Genomic DNA, 26,008 nt, shown 5'->3' on the forward strand with positions numbered 1-26,008 from the left:
TTTTAGAATCAGGCTGTAACGTCACAAAATGAGGAAAAAGTCAAGGGGTCTGAATACTTTCCGAATGCACTATGTATTTGCTATGCCTCCGCTAGTTCAGATGGAAACAGTTATAGCCATTTTCAAAGGATAACTGACTGAATCATTTTGTATTAGAGTAGACAATCAAGATTTGAGCCATACAATTCAGACCATTCAGATGGCAGACTGATCAAGTCGCTGACTGATAACTTTTATTTATCTTTCGTAGGCTTTGTCACCATCAGTTGTTACCAGGAGATTCAGCATACAGTAATATTATTTTAAATGAAATGAAAAAAAGTACTAAAAAGGGTGTTCATTAACAAAACAATGTAACTATGATCTACTATACTGAACAAAAATATAAACGCAACATGCAACATTTTAAAAGATTTACTGAGCTACAGTTCATATGAAGGAAATCAGTCAATTAAAATACATCAATTAGGCTCTAATCTATGTACTTCACATGACTGCGAATACAGATATACATCTGTTGGTCCTGGATACCTTAATTAAACATAAAAGTATGGGTGTGGATCATAAAACCCGTCCGTATCTAGTGTGACCCCCATTTGCATCATGCAGCGTGACACATCTCCTTCGCATAGAGTTGATCAGGCTGTTGATTGTGGCCTGTGTAATGTTGTCCCACTCCTCTTCAATGGCTGTGAGAAGTTGCTGGATATTGGTGGGAACTGAAACACGCTGTCGTACACGTTGATTCAGAACATCCCAAACTTGCTCAATGGGTGACATGTCTGGTGAGTATGCAGGCCATGGAAGAACTATGACATTTACAGCTTCCAGGAATTGTGTACACGTCCTTGCGACATGGAGCCGTACATTACCATTCTGAAACACAAGGTGATGGCGGCGGATGAAGGGCACGACAATGGGCCTCATGATCTCAATATCTCTGTGCATTCAAATTGCCATCGATAAAATGCAATTGTCTTGGTTGTCCATAGCTTATGCCTGCCCATACCACAACCCCACCGCCACTGGGCATTTTGTTCACAACATTGGCATCAGCAAACCGCTTGCCCACACAATGCCATACACATGGTCTACAGTTGAGAGGCTGGTAGGATGTACTGTCAAATTCTCTAAAACGACTTGAGGCGGCTTATGGTAAAGAAACTAACATAGCATTTGTCTGGCAACAGCTCTGGTCGACATTCCTGCAGTCAGCAAGTCAATTGCACGCTCCCTTAAAACTAGAAACATCTCTAGCATTGTGTTTCGTGACAAAATGGCACATTTTTTAGGGCCTTTTGTCCCCAGCACAAGGCGCACCTGTGTAATGACCATGCTGTTTAATCAGCTTATTGATATGCCACACCTGTCAGGTGGATGGATTATCCTGGCAAAGGAAAAAATGCTCACTAACAGGGATGTAAACAAATTTGTGAGCAATAAGCTTTTTGTGCGTATGGAACATTTCTGGGATATTTTATTTCAGCCCACGAAACATTGGACCAACACTGTACATGATGCGTTTATATTTTTGCTCAGTATAATAATGTTTCAATGTATTCCATGACTATATAACGTTATTGTTTCACTGTGGTGGATTCATCTAAAAGTGATTCCTATGAATACAATGAATTTCATAATAAAAAAGCTGTCATAAAAAATGCCAACCATGATCATTTACGACATCTAGGCAGGTGTTTGGAGAGATGTGCTTTCCGAGTGAAGCTGAAAAGGCAGTGGGGGCAGGGATACGGTCTCTCCCCTGTGTGGGTCTTCATGTGGACTTTGACGTGACTCTGTTCATAAAAGCTCTTCCCACATTCTTGGCAGGAGTATGGCTTTATATCACGGTGAGTGTGGGTCCTCATGTGACTGGACAGAGAACCAGAACGGTTAAACCGGCTGGGGCATTCAGGGCATTCAAATGGCTTCTCCCCAGTGTGTAGGAGCTTGTGCTTGGACAGATCCCCAGACTGAGTGAAGCTTTTACTGCACTCGGTACAGGTGTATGGTTTCTCACCCGTGTGAGTCAGGTGATGGTTCTTCAGGTGTGAGAGTCGAAAAAACTTCTTGTCGCACACTGTGCAGTGGTAGGGCCTCTCCCCGGTATGTGAGCGCATGTGTAACTTCAACAACCCCAGCCTCAAGAACGCCCGCCCACAAACCCCACAGTGGTAGTTCTTCTCGTTGCTGTGGATCTTCAGGTGTGTTTTCAGATAAGCTTTGTCAGCAAAGTCTTTACCACAAACGGTGCATTTGAAAGGTCTCTCCCCCGAGTGTGTTCGCAGGTGAAGCTTCAGATGGGCCCTGCTTGCATACCGCTTATCGCATTGGGTGCAGGAGAACTTCCGCTCACCAGTGTGAACCGACATGTGAGTCCAGAGGAGCGACTTCCGTTTGAAAGTCTTCCCGCAGTCCTGGCATTTGAACGGCTTGAGCCCCGAGTGTATTAACGAGTGATAACGGTAACCGCTGTTCTCTGAGAAGCGCTTGCCGCACTCCTTACATTCGTACGGCTTCTCTCCAGTGTGGATGCGCATGTGAGTGTCCAGGCTCGTAGGAGTACTGAGGATCTTCCCACACTCTGAGCAATGGAAGCCGACTTCCAGACAGACCACAGTCTTAGTGTCCTTAGGTTTAGTGCCCTCTGGTTCTTGACACCGGTGTGGCCCTAGTCCCCAGCAATTTTCAAAGCTCTTCCCACAGTCAGCACAACTGATGTGACCATCGGTGCGAAAAACAGCCATTTTGTGCAAATTCTTGCAGTGCTTCAGCAGGGTTCCCAGGTACGGGAATCTACGGGCACACTGCGGGCAGGGGTGGAGTTTCCCCGGAACCCTGGGGGGACGGACAGGTTTCTGGGGAAGGGCGGAGGGGTGGGCCTGGCGGGTGTGGATGTGTAGCTGTCGTGGGGTATGGAACATGCAGCTGCACTGGGGACAGCTGTGTGTGGGGGCGTACACGGTTTTACTCTTTGAGACGTGGCTTTTCAACATGGCCAGGTACTGCTTCTGGTGTTTGGTCTTGATGTGGTTCTCCAGGAAGTAACAGTCAGTGAAGGAGATGGTGCAGTGTGGACAAGGAAAGAACTGCGGAGAAGAGACTGAGGGAGAGGGATAAAGAGGTGATTAGGCCTTGAACTCAGAATAGCCTGTTTTCTGTTCAGCTTGTGAAGATGAGGACCAAAGATCAACTTTGATAGCTTGCTACTACTATAATAGATTTTTATTAAAAACAATAGGTTTCTTGCCCGTGATGTATTTATCAGAGTTATTGACCTCACAATAAGACATATTCGAGTAACTTACATTGTGATGCTGAAACTTGAAGAATCGAAAATGGCTCATGGTGCAGAAAGTAGGAAAATTCAAGTAGGCATAATTTCAAGGTCTTCATTTTAATTAGACTTTACTAACAACAATAGGGCTTTGTGTTGGAGCCTATTTAAGAAATGAGGTAGGCCTACCCGTTTGACAGACTAAAAGGCTATATAGGCTGCTATATCCATATATTTTATTGGTCAATTCCTACACCCTATATCCACTCTTTAAATAGCATACCTCTGTCAGTGAAGGGCTGTTAATTTAAAACCAAGACTTGAATTGAGAAGGTATGAAAGAAAATGGCAAAACGCATGTGTCCGACGCACTATAAACAACTTTTATGAGAAGATTGTTAGCTTAACATTTAAGAAAATAAAACAGATCTGATTAAATAAAGTGATGTATAACAGAGCTTTGGTCCGAGATGCTTTGTGAAACAAGCTGTGAAATACACGGGACAGATGTGACTCCAATGCATATGGGGGATATGTATTGCTTCATTTCTTTGACATTCAGAGGCTAAACTACAACCTCCTTTGCAGATGAGACAAATGTACTTTGCTGGGGTGGAAAGGTAGGCCTTCTCTGTCTGGGGTGGAAAGGTAGGCCTTCTCTGTCTGGGGTGGAAAGGTAGGCCTTCTCTGTCTGGGGTGGAAAGGTAGGCCTTCTCTGTCTGGGGTGGAAAGGTAGGCCTTCTCTGTCTGGGGTGGAAAGGTAGGCCTTCTCGGTCTTAGGTGGAAAGGTAGGCCTTCTCTGTCTGGGGTGGAAAGGTAGGCCTTCTCTGTCTGGGGTGGAAAGGTAGGCCTTCTCTGTCTAGGGTGGAAAGGTAGGCCTTCTCTGTCTGGGGTGGAAAGGTAGGCCTTCTCTGTCTGGGGTGGAAAGGTAGGCCTTCTCTGTCTGGGGTGGAAAGGTAGGCCTTCTCTGTCTGGGGTGGAAAGGTAGGCCTACTCTGTCTGGGGTGGAAAGGTAGGCCTTCTCTGTCTGGGGTGGAAAGGTAGGCCTTCTCTGTCTGGGGTGGAAAGGTAGGCCTTCTCTGTCTGGGGTGGAAAGGTAGGCCTTCTCTGTCTGGGGTGGAAAGGTAGGCCTTCTCTGTCTGGGGTGGAAAGGTAGGCCTTCTCTGTCTGGGGTGGAAAGGTAGGCCTTCTCTGTCTGGGGTGGAAAGGTAGGCCTTCTCTGTCTGGGGTGGAAAGGTAGGCCTTCTCTGTCTGGGGTGGAAAGGTAGGCCTTCTCTGTCTGGGGTGGAAAGGTAGGCCTTCTCTGTCTGGGGTGGAAAGGTAGGCCTTCTCTGTCTGGGGTGGAAAGGTAGGCCTTCTCTGTCTGGGGTGGAAAGGTAGGCCTTCTCTGTCTGGGGTGGAAAGGTAGGCCTTCTCTGTCTGGGGTGGAAAGGTAGGCCTTCTCTGTCTGGGGTGGAAAGGTAGGCCTTCTCTGTCTGGGGTGGAAAGGTAGGCCTTCTCTGTCTGGGGTGGAAAGGTAGGCCTTCTCTGTCTGGGGTGGAAAGGTAGGCCTTCTCTGTCTGGGGTGGAAAGGTAGGCCTTCTCTGTCTGGGGTGGAAAGGTAGGCCTTCTCTGTCTGGGGTGGAAAGGTAGGCCTTCTCTGTCTGGGGTGGAAAGGTAGGCCTTCTCTGTCTGGGGTGGAAAGGTAGGCCTTCTCTGTCTGGGGTGGAAAGGTAGGCCTTCTCTGTCTGGGGTGGAAAGGTAGGCCTTCTCTGTCTGGGGTGGAAAGGTAGGCCTTCTCTGTCTGGGGTGGAAAGGTAGGCCTTCTCTGTCTGGGGTGGAAAGGTAGGCCTTCTCTGTCTGGGGTGGAAAGGTAGGCCTTCTCTGTCTGGGGTGGAAAGGTAGGCCTTCTCTGTCTGGGGTGGAAAGGTAGGCCTTCTCTGTCTGGGGTGGAAAGGTAGGCCTTCTCGGTCTGGGGTGGAAAGGTAGGCCTTCTCGGTCTTAGGTGGAAAGGTAGGCCTTCTCTGTCTGGGGTGGAAAGGTAGGCATTCTCTGTCTGGGGTGGAAAGGTAGGCCTTCTCTGTCTTGGGTGGAAAGGTAGGCCTTCTCTGTCTGGGATGGAAAGGTAGGCCTTCTCGGTCTTGGGTGGAAAGGTAGGCCTTCTCTGTCTGGGGTGGAAAGGTAGGCCTACTCTGTCTGGGGTGGAAAGGTAGGCCTTCTCTGTCTGGGGTGGAAAGGTAGGCCTTCTCTGTCTGGGGTGGAAAGGTAGGCCTTCTCTGTCTGGGGTGGAAAGGTAGGCCTTCTCTGTCTGGGGTGGAAAGGTAGGCCTTCTCTGTCTGGGGTGGAAAGGTAGGCCTTCTCTGTCTGGGGTGGAAAGGTAGGCCTTCTCGGTCTGGGGTGGAAAGGTAGGCCTTCTCGGTCTTAGGTGGAAAGGTAGGCCTTCTCTGTCTGGGGTGGAAAGGTAGGCCTTCTCTGTCTGGGGTGGAAAGGTAGGCCTTCTCTGTCTGGGGTGGAAAGGTAGGCCTTCTCTGTCTGGGGTGGAAAGGTAGGCCTTCTCTGTCTGGGGTGGAAAGGTAGGACTTCTCTGTCTGGAGTGGAAAGGTAGGCCTTCTCTGTCTGGGGTGGAAAGGTTGGCCTTCTCTGTCTGGGGTGGAAAGGTAGGCCTTCTCTGTCTTGGGTGGAAAGGTAGGCCTTCTCTGTCTTGGGTGGAAAGGTAGGCCTACTCGGTCTTGGGTGGAAAGGTAGTCCTAACTTTTGAAAGTACCATGCTCAAATTCCAAATGATGTCTCAGATTTAATTATTTGCAAACAGGGACAGTTTTGTTGCAAAAAAGACACACTGATTTGGCATTAGAGAAATATGATAAGATTAACACATAGGCCTCGTTCTCCGTCCATTTGTATTATCCTGTAATTTGTGTTATTAAAAAAAGATTCTGCTAATATGTACAATTGCATGAAATGTTTATAAAAAGGCTATTTTTTCTCCGACCTGAAAACACAGTGACAGATTCATGCAATGATTTTACAATAAAGGAGATCTTTCCACCCCAACTCTTGTCCACGACGAACCCACAACCTTCAGGCCCTCAGCCCTGAGTGCTATAAAAATTCCTGCATTGCCATCTAATGCACACAGGTCGAATAACAGTTTATAAGACGACATATGTAAGGCTCTAGTCTGTCCAAGAAGTGAGGATAAATGCTAGGCATGTTTTCTGGTACCTGCTTTGTGTTTTAATTCTTATTTGGGTATAGGGGAGGGTCACTTGTTTTTTTACAGTCTTCAGGGAGGGTTTAGGTTAAATATATTTTGCTGAAGGGAGGCCATCCATTTTCATTAGAGGTCTGATTTTCTTAATCTAACCCTTATTGTAAATAATGTTCACTCCCTATGGGGTGGGAGAGGGAACACATAAAAAAGAGAAATGTAATTTTCCTAATTCCAGAATAAAGAAATAATCCCTGCTGATATCAAATTAAAATCTTCAGAAATGTATCACCCATTTTCACTGCAGTATTGGGTGTGGACTGGAGTATGTACATGTCCTACCTTCACTGTTGTCTTCATCCCTCCTGGCATCTGTCTCCTCCTTCACCAAACGCACTTTAGTTTCTCTCAGAAGAGTCTTAAGCACCACCTTATAGATTAGAAAGATGAAGAAACCACAGTAAGCATAAACCAACAACCTTCACTGAACACAAATATAAAACGCAACGTGCAACAATTTCAAGGATTTTACCGAGTTACAGTTCATAGAAGGAAATCGGTCAATTAAAATAAATTAGGCCCTGGTCTATGGATGTGGCCTGTGTAATGTTATCCCACTCCTCTTCAATGGCTATGTGAAGTTGCTGGATATTGGCGGGAACTGGAACATGCTGTCGTACACGTCAATCCAGAGCACCCTAAACTTGCTCAATGGGTGACATGTCTGGCGAGTATGCATGGCACGACAATGGGCCTCAGGATCTCGTCACGGTATCTCGTGTATTCAAATTACCATCAATAAAATACAATTATGTTTGTTGTCCGTAGTTTATGCCTGCCCTTACCATAACCCCACCACCACTGGGCACTCTGTTCACAACGTTGACATCAGCAAACCAAGGTTAGCATTTGTCCACTGAAGTCGGTTATGACTTCAAACTGAAATCAGGTCAAGACCCTGGTGAGGACGACGAGCAGCAGATGAGCTTCTCCGAGATGGTTTCTGACCGTTTGTGCAGAAATTCTTTGGTTGTGCAAACACACAGTTTCATCAGCTGTCAAGGTGGCTGGTCTCAGACGATCCCACAGGTGAAGGACCCAGATGTGTAGGTCCTGGGTTGGTGTTGTTACCACATGCCAAATTCTCTAAAATGACATTGGAGATGGCTTATGGTAGAGAAATTAACATTAAATTCTCTGGCAACAGCTCTGGTGGACAGTCTTGTAGTCAGCATGCCAATTGTGGCATTGTGTTGTGTGACAAAAACTGCACATTTTAGAGTGGCTTTTTAATTGTCCCCAGCATAATGATCATTCTGTTTAATCAGCTTCTTGATATGCCACACCAGTCAGGTGGATGGATTATCTTGGCAAAGGAGAAATGCTCACGAACAGGGATGTAAACAAATGTGTGCACAATAAGCTTTTTGTGCATATGGAACATTTCTGGGATCTTTTATTTCAGCTCATGAAACCAACACCTTACATAATGTGTTTATGAGCTGTCCATTTTCGATTGATTGTGCTGCGGCTGCAGCTTTAGTTTCAGCACAATGTAAGTTACTCCAATCTGGTTTATTGAGAGGTCAATAACTCTGATAAATACACCATGGGCAAGAAACATAATTGATTTAATTAAAAACAATATAGTAGCCGCAAGCTATCAAAGTTGACCTCCGGTCCTCCTCATCTTCGCACTCTCCTTCTCAAACTGAACAGGACACAGGATATAGACTAGTCAGCGAGCAAGATGAACTATCTTTTGGACTAGGCCTAATCAAAAAGTATTTGCGGAAGAAGCATTTGACTCTCTTGCTGAACTGCCACCGTAGGCCTACACAGCACAGCCATTGGTTAGGCCGATCAGCAAGAGTAGAGCAGGCCAGGGCTCGGGGTTGGAATATCCATTGCAGTGTATAATGCAGCCTAGTTGTATTTACACCATCCTAGTAGCTATCTTAGACATATAACTCTGCTCTGTGCATCACACTAAATAGCCAATAGGCTCACTTGATATTGAGGGACCAGCTGAGAATCAGAGATGAGGGGCAGCATCAGGCACGTCGATAAATCGCCTAATAAGCAACTAATTCTAAAACACTGAGAATTTGAAATTTTATAAATTACATGACCCCTCCCCTGGACTAGATTTTCCTCCAGGTAACCATTCTGTAAATTTCGATCCATCCTTAAAAGTCGCATGTTGGGGAAAGACTACTAACTCATCTTACGTTGGACAATTTTGTTAGTATCACCACAGGACTCCTCGATATCTTGCTATACCGGGTCGCTTGGTTGGACGTAGTTTGATGTTGCTTGACGTGCTTTTGCTTCTCCAGCAAAGGACGTTTGGAATGGTCACCAATTTCCTTCCGTTCAAAGTCTCCTGGTTCTTTTTTTATTCGGATGGAGTTGAAAGTAACCCCATTAGTGTTAGACTGTATAGTCCTCTTGGTTGTGTTGCTTTGCCCTTTCCCAGGTTTGTTATTCATCGTGTGAACTTGAGTATCTCCGTCGACACGTTCCCCTTTCTTTGAATTTTGCGAGAAAGACTAGCTAGGTAACGTTAGACTGAACTCAAGACCAGCTCACCACAATGATATCCTATCCAACACACTAAAAAATAAAACATTAGGCTGCACTATCCCAAAAATAAATCCGCAGAATTATGCAGAAACTATACATCTGCATGACTCAAATGCTGAAGCCTAACTGATTATTGATAGAACATCCATGTGGCATGCGCAGTATCTGCGCAAATATGAACACACGAAAGAGCATGCCGTCAATCACTTCCGGAGTCAACAAATCTTCCACACATTTCAGGAAGGTTATCTAACCTGCAAGAAGATCATATCAAACAGATTGTCATACATTGGCAAGACTTGCTTTTCAGAGAGACTAGCTATATTCCGTAGGGAATGCAGTCAGTGCTACGATAGCTGTAAATGTTAAGTGAAAGTGCATAGGCTTCACTGGGCTGACTGAGTTAGCATGCTATGGATTTCTCTGTTTTAGAAACGGTGGTTGCACAGTTGGTTAGCATCCTAGCTACACCAAACGTAAACGTTAGCTAACTAGCTAGTATCGACAAAATGACTCACATGCTTGCTGTCATCTGTTAAATCTGGTTTAGACCATGTTGGTGGCTAGCGTCAGCTAGCTAGCCACCAACACCAACTTTCTCCACTTTCTACCTCAATAGGTTGCCTCTCTAAAGAAAAGGTAAAGTGACATTATATTGCACATGAGCGTCCTCTGTATACTTTCCATGGCGGCTCGAAGCTTCACATTGTCGGGGGCGTCCGGCGGTCTGATACGGTCGCGTGTTTTGTTCCCGTGTTCGATCACAAGGTGAGTTGGGTTTCATATATAATATGTGGAGTATTATTGCTGTCAGGTGGCCCGTCGCCCCTCTGTCACTGTTGGGGGGGTTAGGAGCGGGCTTGGGGCTGATTGTGCGGCTACTACACTTGTCACGTCTTTAACAACACCAAAGCTGCCATACACCCGGAGCTACTCGCCTGTTTTTAGATGATCATGATTTACTTAAAGTTTGCTGGACCCATCTGACAATGGGTACAAGTCTATTTATTGTTTGTTTTGACGTCAGCACACAGGTGAGACTGCAGTCTTTCTAAGGGCCATAGAGGTTATGCACGTAACTGACCTTTGTGCTGATTCGCTTGGCTACATTATTTTCTGATAGACAGACATGTTTAAATAAAGTAGGTATTTCTGTTGTCTTTTCAGGAAAATGTAATCCAGAAGACAAACGGACCATCTAGAGAGGACAGCATTCAACTACAGACAAGATGTGAGTGACCATCCAGCTGTGTTTGTACTGTAGCAACAAACCTGTGGCTTATGCAATCCAAAACTGAAAACAGTTTTAGATCTGTGTTATGATGAGACTGACAATATCGAAGACATTTTGTTAATCTGTGTTTGTCTAGGCTAAAGGTTTCTAATGTACAGATTCTCAACTATTGCCACAGTTTACTTGTGTTAATCTTCATAATTGATTGACAGGTTATTTCATTTGTAAACTGTGTGTTGGTGTGTGTGTGTCCAGCATGTATATCCGGCGCGGGTATGTGGCATCATGGACGAGTCTGAGACAGTGAAACGCCTCCGGCTAGCTGTCCATCCAGACTTTACTTTCAGAGCTGGACAGTGGTGAGTAGTACAGTACTGTCATTTGTTTGGCTACATTCATAGCTCATTGAAAGGAGACTGAATACAGCATTTACACCAATGGCTTTGGGGAGAGGATGTTTACACCTATCCAATCCTTTCAGATCTGCACAAGTGTGTAGGCTATAGGTATGGGTAGATACGGTATAGGGGGAGAGGCAGTGTGTTGTCACAGTTAAATTAACCAGTATATCACATCAACAGTTTGGACAAAAGGTCCATACAGGGGTATAGAGGTTATCAAATTCATTATCTGGCACAGGCTGCTGTCAATCATCACGCACAGTAAGAGAAATGACCTGCTGCAATCCATCAAGGTCTTGCGCAAACCGCATGTTATAATGGCTGTAATACCTTTACCAGGCACTAGAGGGAAGTGTTGTATTGAATGTGTGTAATGCTATTTACAGTGTTGCTCTCCCCTGCCACTGTTCCCCAGGTCATTGTGTTAAAAGACAATGTTCTCAATCAACCCACCTGGTTAAAATACAGGTAAATAAATAAGTTGATAAACAAATGCATATGATGACAGCAGGAAGCAGTTAGGGGGGATTTACAACTTACAAGATTGTTTCAGACCCACTTACAGGCTTCATAACATGTGACATTTAGCACTCTGTTTTTCCAAAGCGACTTCGTCATGCGTGCATTCATTACCAATGGGTAGTCCCGGGAATCAAACTCACTACCCTGGCGTTACACGTGGCACGCTCTACCCACTGAGCTACAAAAGAAAACGGCATTAGTATTGTAGCTGAAAGCAAAGCACACATCCATAAACATGTTTAATTTATGATGTAAAAGTACATTCAGTTGATAAATATCCCCTTCAACTCTGTGGTCCATACTGTTGGTGGGCGGTTTGTGTATAAACAGAAGAGGTTGGTGAGTTGCCCTGCCGGTGTTCAGTAATGGATGTAAAACGGATGTAAATACTATACCTTACACCTCCTCCAGTCCATATGACAGATGGGTAGGAGGAGTGGGAGAAACATATGTGTGTGTCTCTGTTTACGTGTCAGAGAGGGAGAGATGCTTGCTAGTTGTTATTGCCTTGGAGGGCTGTGTACTCTTTTTCTCCAAACTTGTGGAAAGTTACCACTTCCTGTGGTATGTTATGTAAAGATATGTGAGTGACATGGACACATTCTGTACATTTTGAGGTCTGTCTCTCTGTGTGTCCAGGGTGGACTTCTTTATACCTGGTATGGAGAAGGTAGGAGGATTCTCTGTGTGTTCCAGTCCAGGTCTGCTGCAGAGAGAGGGTGTTATCGAGCTGGCTGTCAAATACACAGAACATCCCCCCCCGCACATTGGATACACACCAAGGTGAGTGAGTGAGTGTGTGTGTACATTGAAATGAAAATTTTCACATGTAGTTTTAGTTTCTGCCTCAATCAATAGCATTGTCAGTGTCTGTCAGTCTTTCTGCCTGTCTCTCCATCTGGTGTGTGTGTGTTTTTCTAGGTTGTATTGTAAGTCTGATCTCATCCAGTAGATGTGTCTTCTCTGAGCAGTAAGCTGTGTGTGACTGTGGTTGTCGCCACATAAAGCTGTCTGATATTCCACAGTAAAGTGGTTGGAGACTGTACTCAGCCCTGGGATTGTTTGATGAGCCTGTTGTTAACTCTTCCGTCTGTACTGGGTTAGAGTGTGGGGACTGTGACAACAGATAAAGCAGAGGAGTGTGTGTATACGTGTGTGTGTGTGTATAATGGGAAAAGGAGAGGGAATTTGCTGCTGTTGTCTTCAAAATACCCCCCCTACCAGCTATAAGATCTCTCTCTCCCATCGTGTGTGTGTGTAACAGCAGTGTGTGTGTGTAACAGCAGTGTGTGTGTGTAACAGCAGTGTGTGTGTGTGTGTGTGTAACAGCAGTGTGTGTGTGTAACAGCAGTGTGTGTGTGTGTGTGTGTAACAGCAGTGTGTGTGTAACAGCAGTGTGTGTGTGTAACAGCAGTCAGTGTGTGTGTGTGTAACATCAGTGTGTGTGTGTAACAGCAGTGTGTGTGTGTGTGTGTAACAGCGTCTGTGTCTCCTGAGACTCCGATGCTGCACTGGATGTCGTTTTTTCATCTCTAAAACAGACTTTCTCCACAATAGGGAACAGAAAGCAGACTTCTAGAATGTGGACATCTCATACCGGAGTTATTTATCATTACAAAATAAACACTTTTTATTCCTTCTCTGTCCTCAGTGCACTATGGACTCCCATGTAGCGATGCGTATGGGCGGTAACTTCTTCTTTGACCCCCTGCCCCCTGTGTTGACCTGTTGGTGGCGTGGGCATTAACCCTTTATACTCCATCCTGCTTCACACCGCTGACCTGCTACGACAGAACCCTGCAAAAGTAGGGCGGGGCTACAACATAGGCTCCACCCACCTCTGCTACAGCGCCAAGAACGCACGAGCTGCTCTTCAAAGTGACGGGGGGGGGGGAGAGTAGGTGGGTCGACTCATCTATAGGCTACATTGAGGTTTCTTTTATAATTTATTATCTGCTGTTAGTGTGTAGCCTAAGGGACTTCAAATCCATTTCTATTGGTCACATATTTAGCAGATGTTATTGCGGGTGTAGAGAAATGTGTTCATAGCTCCAACAGTGCAGTAGTATCTGTGAAAATGGCACGTCAAGGGAACTGTTCAGATGGGTTAAATGGAATAGTAACCTAAGTGAAATCTGGACTGTAGGTCTATAACCTCTCACATTGCCTAATGTAACATTAACGCCGGCAGAATGAAGCATTTGTTGCAGTAAAATTACACACCAAATGTACATTTTGACTCGGGAACAGGAGTGGGGAAATATGATTTATTTCAGCATAGAGAATCAATACACGGTTAGCACTGCCACATTTACAGACGGTCCCTATCTTTTATAAGCATCATAAAAGCTGATTTGAGTCATTCAACCACATAAAATATGCATCTAAGCCAAACAAAACATTTTTTGGCTCGTTTTAACAGCTTTTAATTTCCTTAAAACCGGTCAAACTGATGTCAGTTTGAAAATGTTGCTTTCTTTGCGTTATTGCATTTTCTCCCCAGTCCCTAAAAAATCTTTGCTGTGTGAGAGAAGCAGATAGAATTTTTATTTTATTAGGATCCCCATTATGGCGACATTTGGTCTTACTGGTGTCTGACACATAACAAAAAAGACTACAGATAAGACTTTACAATTTACATGCATTTAAAAACATGAACATGTAGTGTGTGTATCAGTTACACACACACACACACACACACACACACGCACAGAAAGTAGGGGAGAGGCGTTGTGCCATGAAGTGTTGCTTTATTTGTTTTTTGAAACCAGGTTTGCTCTTCACTATGGAAGGGAGTTCCATGCAGTCATGGCTCTATAATACTGTACGTTTCCTTGAATTTGTTCTGGACTTGAGGACTGTGAAAAGACTTCTGGTGGCATGTCTGGTGGGGGAAAGTGTATTTCTCAGTGCTGTATGTAAGTTGACTGTGCAAACAATTTGGAATTTCTTATAACTTGAAGTGATGCAGTCAGTCTTTCCTCAACTCTTAGCCAAGAGAGTCTGCCATGCATAGTATTGATATCACCCCACTGATTACAATGAAGAGTAAAATGTCTCGCTCTGTTCTGGGTTAGCTGCAGTTTAACTAGGTCCATCTTTGCAGAACTCAAGATGACCACCCTTGATGCATTCATTCTATCAATTTATGACATTCTGGTGAGCAAGGGTTTACAGTTGAAGTCGGAAGTTTACATACAACGTAGCCAAATACATTTAAACTCAGTTTTTCCCCAATTCCTGACATTTAATCCTAGTAAAAAGTCCTTGTCTTAGGTCAGTTATTATTTTAAGAATGTGAAATGTCAATAATAGTGATTTATTTCAGCTTTTATTTCTTCCATTACATTCCCAGTGGGTCAGAAGTTTACATACACTCAATTAATATTTGGTAGCGTTGCCTTTAAATTGTTTAACTTGGGTCAAACGTTTCAGGTAGCCTTCCACAAGCTTCCCACAATAAGTTGGGCGAATTTTGGCCCATTCCTCCTGACAGAGCTGGTGTAACTGAGTCAGGTTTGTAGGCCTCCTTGCTCGCACACGCTTTTTCAGTTCTGCCCACAAATGTTCTATAGGCTTGAGGTCAGGGCTTTGTGATGGCCACTCCAATACATGCAAACCGTAGTCTGGCTTTTTTATGGCGAATTTGGAGCAGTGGCTTCTTCCTTACTGAGCAGCCTTTCCGGTTATGTCGATATAGGACTTATTTTACTGTGGATATAGATACTTTAGTACCTGTTTCCTCCAGTGCCTTCACAAGTTCCTTTGCTGTTGTTCTGGGATTAATTTGCACTTTTCTCACCAAAGTACGTTCATCTCTAGGAGACAGAACACGTCTCCTTCCTGAGCGGTATGACGGCTGCGTGGTCCCATGGTGTTTATACTTGCGTACTATTGTTTGTACAGATGAACGTGGTACCTTCAGGCATTTGGACATTTCTCCCAAGGATGAACCAGACTTGTGGAGGTCTACAATTATTTTTCTCGGGTCTTGGCTGGTTTCTTTTGATTTTCCCATGATGTCAAGCAAAAGAGGCACGAAGTTTGAAGGTAGCCTTGAAATACATCCACAGGTACACCTCCATTTGACTCAAATTATGTCAATTAGCCTATCAGAAGCTTCTAAAGGCATGACAGAATTTTCTGGAATTTTTCCAAGCTGTTTAAAGGCACAGTCAACTTAGTGTATGCAAACTTCTGACCCACTGGAATTGTGATACAGTGAAATAATCACAAAGTAGATGTCCTAATCGACTTGCCAAAAATATAGTTTGTTAACAAGAAATTTGTGGAGTGGTTGAAAAACAAGTTTTAATTTTTATTTTTTTTATTTCACCTTTATTTCACCTTTACCAGGTAGGCTAGTTGAGAACAAGTTCTCATTTGCAACTGCGACCTGGCCAAGATAAGGCATAGCAGTGTGAACAGACAACACAGAGTTACACATGGAGTAAACAATTAACAAGTCAATAACACAGTAGAAAAAAGGGGAGTCTATATATACATTGTGTGCAAAAGGCATGAGAAGGTAGGCAAATAATTACAATTATGCAGATTAACACTGGAGTGATAAATGATCAGATGGTTATGTAAAGGTAGAGATAGAGATATTGGTGTGCAAAAGAGCAGAAAAATAAATAAATAAAAACAGTATGGGGATGAGGTAGGTGAAAATGGGTGGGCTATTTACCAATAGACTATGTACAGCTGCAGCGATCGGTTAGCTGCTCAGATAGCAGATGTTTGAAGTTGGTGAGGGAGATAAGTCTCCAACTTCAGCGATTTTTGCAATTCGTTCCAATCACAGGCAGCAGAGAACTGGAACGAAAGGCGGCCAAATGAGGTGTTGGCTTTAGGGATGATCAGTGAGATACACCTGCTGGAGCGCGTGCTACGGATGGGTGTTGCCATCGTAACCAGTGAACTGAGATAAGGCGGAGCTTTACCTAGCATGGACTTGTAGATGACCTGGAGCCAGTGGGTCTGGCGACGAATATGTAGCGAGGGCCAGCCGACTAGAGCATACAAGTCGCAGTGGTGGGTGGTATAAGGTGCTTTAGTGACAAAACGGATGGCACTGTGATAAACTGCATCCAGTTTGCTGAGTAGAGTGTTGGAAGCAATTTTGTAGATGACATCGCCGAAGTCGAGGATCGGTAGGATAGTCAGTTTTACTAGGGTAAGTTTGGCGGCGTGAGTGAAGGAGGCTTTGTTGCGGAATAGAAAGCCGACTCTTGATTTGATTTTCGATTGGAGATGTTTGATATGGGTCTGGAAGGAGAGTTTAGAGTCTAGCCAGACACCTAGGTACTTATAGATGTCCACATATTCAAGGTCGGAACCATCCAGGGTGGTGATGCTGGTCAGGCGTGCGGGTGCAGGCAGTGAACGGTTGAAAAGCATGCATTTGGTTTTACTAGCGTTTAAGAGCAGTTGGAGGCCACGGAAGGAGTGCTGTATGGCATTGAAGCTCGTTTGGAGGTTAGATAGCACAGTGTCCAAGGACGGGCCGGAAGTATATAGAATGGTGTCGTCTGCGTAGAGGTGGATCAGGGAATCGCCCGCAGCATGAGAAACATCATTGATATATACAGAGAAAAGAGTCGGCCCGAGAATTGAACCCTGTGGCACCCCCATAGAGACTGCCAGAGGACCGGACAGCATGCCCTCCGATTTGACACACTGAACTCTGTCTGCAAAGTAATTGGTGAACCAGGCAAGGCAGTCATCCGAAAAACCGAGGCTACTGAGTCTGCCGATAAGAATACGGTGATTGACAGAGTCGAAAGCCTTGGCAAGGTCTATGAAGACGGCTGCACAGTACTGTCTTTTATCGATGGCGGTTATGATATCGTTTAGTACCTTGAGCGTGGCTGAGGTACACCCGTGACCGGCTCGGAAACCAGATTGCACAGCGGAGAAGGTACGGTGGGATTCAAGATGGTCAGTGATCTGTTTGTTGACTTGGCTTTCGAAGACCTTAGATAGGCAGGGCAGGATGGATATTGGTCTGTAACAGTTTGGGTCCAGGGTTTCGCCCCCTTTGAAGAGGGGGATGACTGCGGCAGCTTTCCAATCCTTGGGGATCTCAGACGATATGAAAGAGAGGTTGAACAGGCTGGTAATAGGGGTTGCGACAATGGCGGCGGATAGTTTCAGGAATAGAGGGTCCAGATTGTCAAGCCCAGCTGATTTGTACGGGTCCAGGTTTTGCAGCTCTTTCAGAACATCTGCTATCTGGATTTGGGTAAAGGAGAACCTGGAGAGGCTTGGGCGAGTAGCTGCGGGGGGGGGGGGAGCTGTTGGACGAGGTTGGAGTAGCTAGGCGGAAGGCATGGCCAGCCGTTGAGAAATGCTTGTTGAAGTTTTCGATAATCATGGATTTATCGGTGGTGACCGTGTTACCTAGCCTCAGTGCAGTGGGCAGCTGGGAGGAGGTGCTCTTGTTCTCCATGGACTTCACAGTGTCCCAGAACTTTTTGGAGTTGGAGCTACAGGATGCAAACTTCTGCCTGAAGAAGTTGGCTTTAGCTTTCCTGACTGACTGTGTGTATTGGTTCCTGACTTCCCTGAACAGTTGCATATCGCGGGGACTGTTCGATGTTAGTGCAGTCCGCCACAGGATGTTTTTGTGCTGGTCGAGGGCAGTCAGGTCTGGAGTGAACCAGGGGCTATATCTGTTCTTAGTTCTGCATTTTTTGAACGGAGCATGCTTATCTAAAATGGTGAGGAAGTTACTTTTAAAGAAAGACCAGGCATCCTCAACTGACGGGATGAGGTCAATGTCCTTCCAGGATACCCGGGCCAGGTCGATTAGAAAGGCCTGCTCACAGAAGTGTTTTAGGGAGCGTTTGACAGTGATGAGGGGTGGTCGTTTAATGACTCCAACCTAAGTGTATGTAAACTTCTGACTTAAACAACTGTATTTTGTCTTCTGGGGCAACAAGTAATGACAGAAGAGAAGTTGCATGGGTCTAATTATAGACAAGTTGACTAACAAACAGCCTCTCAAAAAATCATTCCGCTGTCTGACTGTAGACTACTGTGCAGTTTCTATATTAGCGGGTTAGTGTTGGGTGTGGGCCTCAGATTTCCACTTTATCACATATAGCCGGGTGGTTGCGGATGGGTTATTAGCAATTGTGGGCGGGTGAAAAAAAACAGTTGACCCACGCATCACTAGTGTGTGTGTGTTAGTGTTACTGAGCTACAGTTCATATAAGGAAATCAGTCAATTTAAATAAATTCATTTGGCCCTAATCTATGGATTTCACATGACTGGGAATACAGATATGCATCTGTTCGTCACAGATACTTTATTTTTTTTAATGTATGGGTGTGGATCATAAAACCCGTCCGTATCTAGTGTGACCACCATTAGCCTCATGCAGCGCGACACATCTCCTTCGCATAGAGTTGATCAGGCTGTTGATTGTGACCTGTGGAATGTTGTCCGACTCCTCTTCAATGGCTGTGAGAAGTTGCAAGTCCCAAATTTGCTCAATGGGTGACATATCAGGTGAATATGTAGGCCATAGAAAACTGGAAAATGTTCAGCTTCCAGGAATTGTGTACAGATCTTTGTGACATGGGGCCGTGCATTATCATGCTGAAACATGAGGTGATGGTGGTGGATGAATGGCACAACAATGGGCCTCATGATCTCATCACAATATCTCTGTGCATTCAAATTGCCATCAATAAAATTAAATTGTGTTCGTTATCCGTAGCTTATGCCTGCCCATACCACAACCCCACCGCCACCATGGTACAGTTGAAACCTGGATTCATTATTGAAGAGCACACTTCTCCAGCGTGCCAGTGGCCATTGAAGGTGAGCATTTGTCCACTGAAGTCGTTCACGACACCGAACTGCAGTCAGGTCAAGACCCTGGTGAGGACGATGAGCACCGCAGATGAGCTTCTCTGAGACGGTTTCTGACAGTTTGTGCAGAAATGATTTGGTTGTACAAACCCACAGTTTCATCAGCTGTCTGGGTGGCTGGTCTCAGATGATCCAGCAGGTGAAGAAGCTGGATGTGGCGGTGCTGGGCTGGCGTGGTTACACGTGGTCTGTGGTTGTGAGACCAGTTGGACTACTGCCTAATTCTCTAAAATGACTTGAGGCAGCTTATGGTAGAGAAATTTAAATAAAATGTCCTGGAAACAGCTGTGGTGGACATTTCTGCAGTCAACATACCAATAGCATGTTCCTTCATCTTGAGACATCAGTAGCCTTGTGACAAAACTGCACATTTTAGAGAGGCCTTTTATTGTCCCCAGCACAAGGTGAACCTGTGTAATGATTATTCTGGTTAATCAGCTTCTTGATATGCCACACCTGTCAGGTGTCATAATCCATCTGGATTATCTTGGCAAAGCAGAAATGCTCACTGACAAATTTGTTCACAGCATTTGAGAGAAATAAGCTTTTTTTGTGCGTATGGAACATTTCTGGGATCTTGTATTTCAGCTCATGGGACCAACACTTTACATGTTGCATTTATATTCTTGTTCAGTGTTTGTATATATCTAGTTGTATTATATCAGGGTTTGTGTGTGGGAATGAGACCAATAATTGTTCCTCCTTGTCCCTGCTCTTCTTCTCTGCTCTCAGAAAACCATCATAGATGTGTGTAAAGAATTCCCAGAGAAATTCTCCTGTGACTTCCACATCACTGCACAGACGGCAGACATCAACCAGGAACTCCAACCGTCCATGAACCGTAAGCACTACAGAATGACCTTAACACAACCACAAATGTTTACTGAGACAATCTGCAAGGGGTTGGAAATTAAACTAAAGATAGTTTAACTGGATATGTTTCGTTTGGCTGTTAAAAAATACATTCCCAATGAATTTAAATGGATGCTAGTCCATAAAATGACAGCACTACATGAAAGTACATTTTCCATGTCTTTTTTATTTATATTTCTTTAAATAAATGTTTATTTGATCTTCCACAGATGGGAGGCTATCAGAGGGGGAGTTGCGTCGCCACGTCGACCCTAACACTATGCTGTGTTACCTGTGTGGCCCTCCACCTATGATAGAGAGCGTGGTCCAGACCCTGCTCAGTTTAGGCCTATCCCAGGACAGGATACTGTTTGAGAAGTGGTGGTAGTGCGTACTGGAGACAGACCTCTTCAACTATCCACTGCTGCGTCACTTGATATTGTATATCAATGGTGGGAGGACCCACCCTGCTCTCCTCCCCCAGTCCCTATGATATCAATGGTGGGAGGACCCACCCTGCTCTCCTCCCCCAGTCCCTATGATATCAATGGTGGGAGGACCCACCCTGCTCTCCTCCCCCAGTCCCTATGATATCAATGGTGGGAGGACCCACCCTGCTCTCCTCCCCAGTCCCTATGATATCAATGGTGGGAGGACCCACCCTGCTCTCCTCCCCCAGTCCCTATGATATCAATGGTGGGAGGACCCACCCTGCTCTCCTCCCCCAGTCCCTATGATATCAATGGTGGGAGGACTCACCCTGCTCTCCTCCCCAGTCCCTATGATATCAATGGTGGGAGGACCCACCCTGCTCTCCTCCCCCAGTCCCTATGATATCAATGGTGGGAGGACCCACCCTGCTCTCCTCCCCCAGTCCCTATGATATCAATGGTGGGAGGACCCACCCTGCTCTCCTCCCCAGTCCCTATGATATCAATGGTGGGAGGACCCACCCTGCTCTCCTCCCCCAGTCCCTATGATATCAATGGTGGGAGGACCCACCCTGCTCTCCTCCCCCAGTCCCTATGATATCAATGGTGGGAGGACCCACCCTGCTCTCCTCCCCAGTCCCTATGATATCAATGGTGGGAGGACCCACCCTGCTCTCCTCCCCCAGTCCCTATGATATCAATGGTGGGAGGACCCACCCTGCTCTCCTCCCCCAGTCCCTATGATATCAATGGTGGGAGGACCCACCCTGCAAAATCAGCAGTGTTTCCTACTTACAAAGCATGTAGAGGTCATTTTTTTAAATCATAGGTACACTTCAACTGTGAGAGACAGAATCTAAAACAAAAATCCAGAAAATCACATTGTATGATTTAATATATTTTTTTACCCCTTTTTCTCCCCAATCGTGGTATCCAATTGTTTTTAGTAGCTACTATCTTGTCTCATCGCTACAACTCCCATACGGGCTCGGGAGAGACGAAGGTTGAAAGTCATGCGTCCTCCGATACACCACCCAACCAAGTATGCTTTTTAACACAGAGCGCATCCAACCCGGAAGCCATCATTGTATGATTTTTAAGTAAATCATTTGCATTTTATTGACATAAGTATTTGATACATCAGAAAAGCAGAACTTAATATTTGGTACAGAAACCTTTGTTTGCAATTCCAGAGATCATACGTTTCCTGTAGTTCTTGATCAGGTTTGCACACACTGCAGCAGGGATTTTGGCCCACTCCTCCATACAGACCTTCTCCAGATCCTTCAGGTTTCGGGGCTGTCGCTGGACAATACAGACTTTCAGCTCCCTCAAAAGATTTTCTATTGGGTTCAGGTCTGGAGACTGGCTAGGCCACTCCAAGACCTTGAGATGCTTTTTACGGAGCCACTCCTTAGTTGCCCTGGCTGTGTGTTTCGGGTCGTTGTCATGCTGGAAGACCCAGCCACGACCCATCATCAATGCTCTTACAGAGGGAATGAGGTTGTTGGCCAAGATCTCACGATACATGGCCCCATCCATCCTCCCCTCAATACGGTGCAGTCGTCCTGTCCCCTTTGCAGAAAAGCATCCCCAAAGAATGATGTTTCCACCTCTATGCTTCACGGTTGGGATGGTGTTCTTGGGGTTGTACTCATCCTCCTCCTTCCTCCAAACACGGTGAGTGGAGTTTATTTTTTCTCTATTTTTGTCTCATCAGACCACATGACCTTCTCCCATTCCTCCTCTGGATCATCCAGATGGTAATTGGCAAACTTCAGACGGGCCTGGACATGCGCTGGCTTGAGCAGGGGGAACTTGCGTGCACTGCAGGATTTTAATCCATGACTGTGTAGTGTGTTACTAATGGTTTTCTTTGAGACTGTGATCCCAGCTCTCTTCAGGTCATTGACCAGGTCCTGCCGTGTAGTTCTGGGCTGATCCTTCACCTTCCTCATGATCATTGATGTCCCACGAGGTGAGATCTTGCATGGAGCCCCAGACCGAGGGTGATTGACCGTCATCTTGAACTTCTTCCATTTTCTAATAATTGCGCCAACAGTTGTTGCCTTCTCACCAAGCTGCTTGCCTATTGTCCTGTAGCCCATCCCAGCTTTGTGCAGGTCTACAATTTAACCCTGATGTCCTTACACAGCTCTCTGGTCTTGGCCATTGTGGAGAGGTTGGAGTCTCTTTGATTGAGTGTGTGGACAGGTGTCTTTTATACAGGTAACGAGTTCAAACAGGTGCAGTTAATACAGGTAATGAGTGGAGAACAGGATGGCTTCTCAAAGAAAAATTAACAGGTCTGTGAGAGCCGGAATTCTTACTGGTTGGTAGGTGATCAAATACTTATGTCATGGAATAAAATGCTAATTAATTACTTAAAAATCATACAATGTGATTTTCTGGATTTTTGTTTTAGATTTCGTCTCTCACAGTTGAAGTGTACCTATGATAAAAATTACAGACCTCTACATGCTTTGTAAGTAGGAAAACCTGCAAAATCGGCAGTGTATCAAATACTTATTCTCCCCACTGTACTTATAGGGACCTAATCTGTATATTTCTCAGAAGAATGTATTTTCTTCAGGATTGCTCTGTCTTTGGCCAGCTTCTCCATGAACTCCTGGCAACGGAGGTTGAAGTTTGTCTTCACAATAAGCATGGCCTTGATGGTAGGAACAGTGAATCTATTTCGTGCTGCTGTCCATAGAGCATTCATTTGGGAGAACACTCTCTCGACTGGTGCATTACTTCCAGGTAAGCACATGACAACAGACGCTAATCTAGCCAGGTTAGTGTGTGGGATGTCATTCACTTTGAAGTCGTTAACCACCGTGCTCCATCTCTGACTGAGCTGTGTCTCAGATGTTTTCCATTCTTCAAGCGATCCCCCCTTTAGGAACTCTTGCAGGCCAGTAACCTTGTCACACAATGTATCCTCATTGATGGTCACATTGGGGCATTTTTCCTGCAGTGTGCCCGCTGCCTTCATGCAGAGGTTGCCTTTTTAAAAGGAGACAATGTAAATCTTTTAGATTATCTGTGTGCTTTCCCCATGCTTGCAAGTAGTTCACAGCTGTAGTGAAGAATGATTGGGATGTTTTGAGAAAGCTCTCTTTAGACATGATACCATTTTCCTCTAGCTCTCTCAAAGTCCTCTGACCAAAACTGTAATGAAGTTGTCACATCAGTCAATTTTACCTCAACGTTTCTCAGAATTGCAGCGGACTCCACAGCACAGTGGTCCTGGCCTCCAAGCATCTTTATCGTGTCACTGAATACGGTCAAGTTTCCATGGACAAAGGCCAGCCAAAGTTCAGTCAGTGGATCTTCGAACATTGTTCACAGGGCATTTGTCTTCAGAAATAAAGGATTTCAATGGCATACATTTTCAGCACTCTTTCTAGAGCAGGGAGCATGAACATCCAGTGAACATTGCTGTTTCCTAAAATGTTATGGTACTCCTGGCCAACAAACTCACAGAAGCCCTTTAGTCTTTCTACTAGAACGGTGAAAATATGAACATATTCCAAATATGTTTGTGAGCAGGTACTCGACATCATATCCAAAGCTGTTCTGGCCGTGTTATGAATGACGTGGGCAGGACAACCTAAGCCAATCACCTCCCACTGCAGAGCATTTTTAACTTTGGCATGGACATTGACCCTCCCCAGCCTATTCAGTCCCCCAAAGTTGGTATTTGTTGTCAGCAGAGGATGTTTTCCAGGTTACATTTTTTGATGACCACCAGGACCTCAGCTGCAATTTTCTCTGCTGTTTCTCCAATTCAACAAAATCAAGCAGTTTTGTTTCCACAGATGTGCTGCCATCATTTATCTTACATATGACTACTATTGGCAGCAGCTTTACATGTCCATGAATGGACACATCAATGGACAGGGACACAAATTCAACCTGGTCTAGGTCCTGTGTTACCAAAGTAGTTGCCCATGTTACTAACACGTTACTCACTATGGCGTCACATTTTGTCCTAGCACATGTACACTTTGGCTCATAAAGTTTCCGTGGCAGTTGTGCTGTGCAGTCCATAGATCTGTAACTATGATTGGGTCACATAGTGTGGTATGCAAAGACACCCTCCTGCACAGCTAAACCATATTCTTCTTGGGAAGGCTCTACCTTCTTGCAGAATGTGGTGACAGAGGGCATACCAACACGGCCAATCCGAGAGGCTTTATGCTTTTTCGTCTGCTGATGTTCTACCACTGCCGTTCTTCTCCGGCTGCCAATTGAAAGGGAGGAACTACAAAGGGTGCAGTGAACCATTTTATCGTCTTGACCTGAGCGTATAAATGGAAATTCTGATGTTTTTCATAAAGTGCATTTCCGTTTCTTGGGAAGAGTCATTGTATCTCCCCTGTCTGTTCTTCACTCTCCTTACTCTCAACTTTTTCTTCTCCTCTTTTCTTCACTTGTCTTCCTTTCCTTCTTCACCTTTCCACCTCACTCTTCTACACCCTCCTTGCTTCACTCTTTTTACTCCCTTAATGTTTCCTTCTCCTTCCTCTCCAATCAGTATTAATACATACTTCTTTGGTTAGATTCCCATTGCTTGCCTCATTTCTGTATTTTATCTCAAAAACATTGTTAGGAATAATAAATTGGCAGGCTCTGTAATCATATCTTTACCTTTCCCCCTCTGTCTCCTTCACTCTTCTTCCTATCCAGTCTTCCTCTTCTCCTTCCGCTCCACTGCTAATGTTATCCATGAACATTTCTAACTATATTTTCACACTACTTATTATAATGCCAAACCATTGAAATTGTAACCTACAAAAATATTCCCAGAATGAATTGTGCATTAATTTAATACAATCATATTTTCAAAATAGCCCGTCCACTGCATGTTTACATGTGAACGTTTTTTAACCTAGCTATAACAGTAGCTAGCTAACGTTAGCTAGCATAACCTATTTAAAACCTTATAGAGCAGATTATCTATCTACAGTGCCTTGCGAAAGTATTCGGCCCCCTTGAACTTTGCGACCTTTTGCCACATTACAGGCTTCAAACATAAAGATATAAAACTGTATTTTTTTGTGAAGAATCAACAACAAGTGGGACACAATCATGAAGTGGAACGACATTTATTGGATATTTCAAACTTTTTTAACAAATCAAAAACTGAAAAATTGGGTGTGCAAAATTATTCAGCCCCTTTACTTTCAGTGCAGCAAACTCTCTCCAGAAGTTCAGTGAGGATCTCTGAATGATCCAATGTTGACCTAAATGACTAATGATGATAAATACAATCCACCTGTGTGTAATCAAGTCTCCGTATAAATGCACCTGCACTGTGATAGTCTCAGAGGTCCGTTAAAAGCGCAGAGAGCATCATGAAGAACAAGGAACACACCAGGCAGGTCCGAGATACTGTTGTGAAGAAGTTTAAAGCCGGATTTGGATACAAAAATATTTCCCAAGCTTTAAACATCCCAAGGAGCACTGTGCAAGCGATAATATTGAAATGGAAGGAGTATCAGACCACTGCAAATCTACCAAGACCTGGCCGTCCCTCTAAACTTTCAGCTCATACAAGGAGAAGACTGATCAGAGATGCAGCCAAGAGGCCCATGATCACTCTGGATGAACTGCAGAGATCT

The 26,008-nt window shown here is 44.8% G+C and overlaps 1 protein-coding gene and 1 pseudogene across 1 annotated transcript; one reads left to right on the plus strand and one right to left on the minus strand.

Moving 5' to 3' along the window:
* Positions 1-1,416: 1,416 nt before the first annotated feature.
* LOC110487977 (gastrula zinc finger protein XlCGF57.1) lies at positions 1,417-10,237 on the minus strand. Its single transcript, XM_021559909.2, has 3 exons — positions 8,699-10,237; positions 6,810-6,897; positions 1,417-3,103 (listed from the first exon to the last, which is right to left on the minus strand). Exons 1-3 carry the CDS (start codon positions 8,957-8,959, stop codon positions 1,674-1,676), a joined length of 1,779 nt encoding a protein of 592 aa, XP_021415584.2. The 5' UTR covers positions 8,960-10,237; the 3' UTR covers positions 1,417-1,673.
* On the plus strand, positions 10,225-21,215 carry LOC110487978 (annotated as a pseudogene).
* The last annotated feature ends 4,793 nt before the right edge of the window (positions 21,216-26,008 follow it).

Source organism: Oncorhynchus mykiss, chromosome 32 (genome assembly GCF_013265735.2).
Source record: "Oncorhynchus mykiss isolate Arlee chromosome 32, USDA_OmykA_1.1, whole genome shotgun sequence".
Taxonomy (NCBI): Eukaryota; Metazoa; Chordata; class Actinopteri; order Salmoniformes; family Salmonidae; genus Oncorhynchus; species Oncorhynchus mykiss.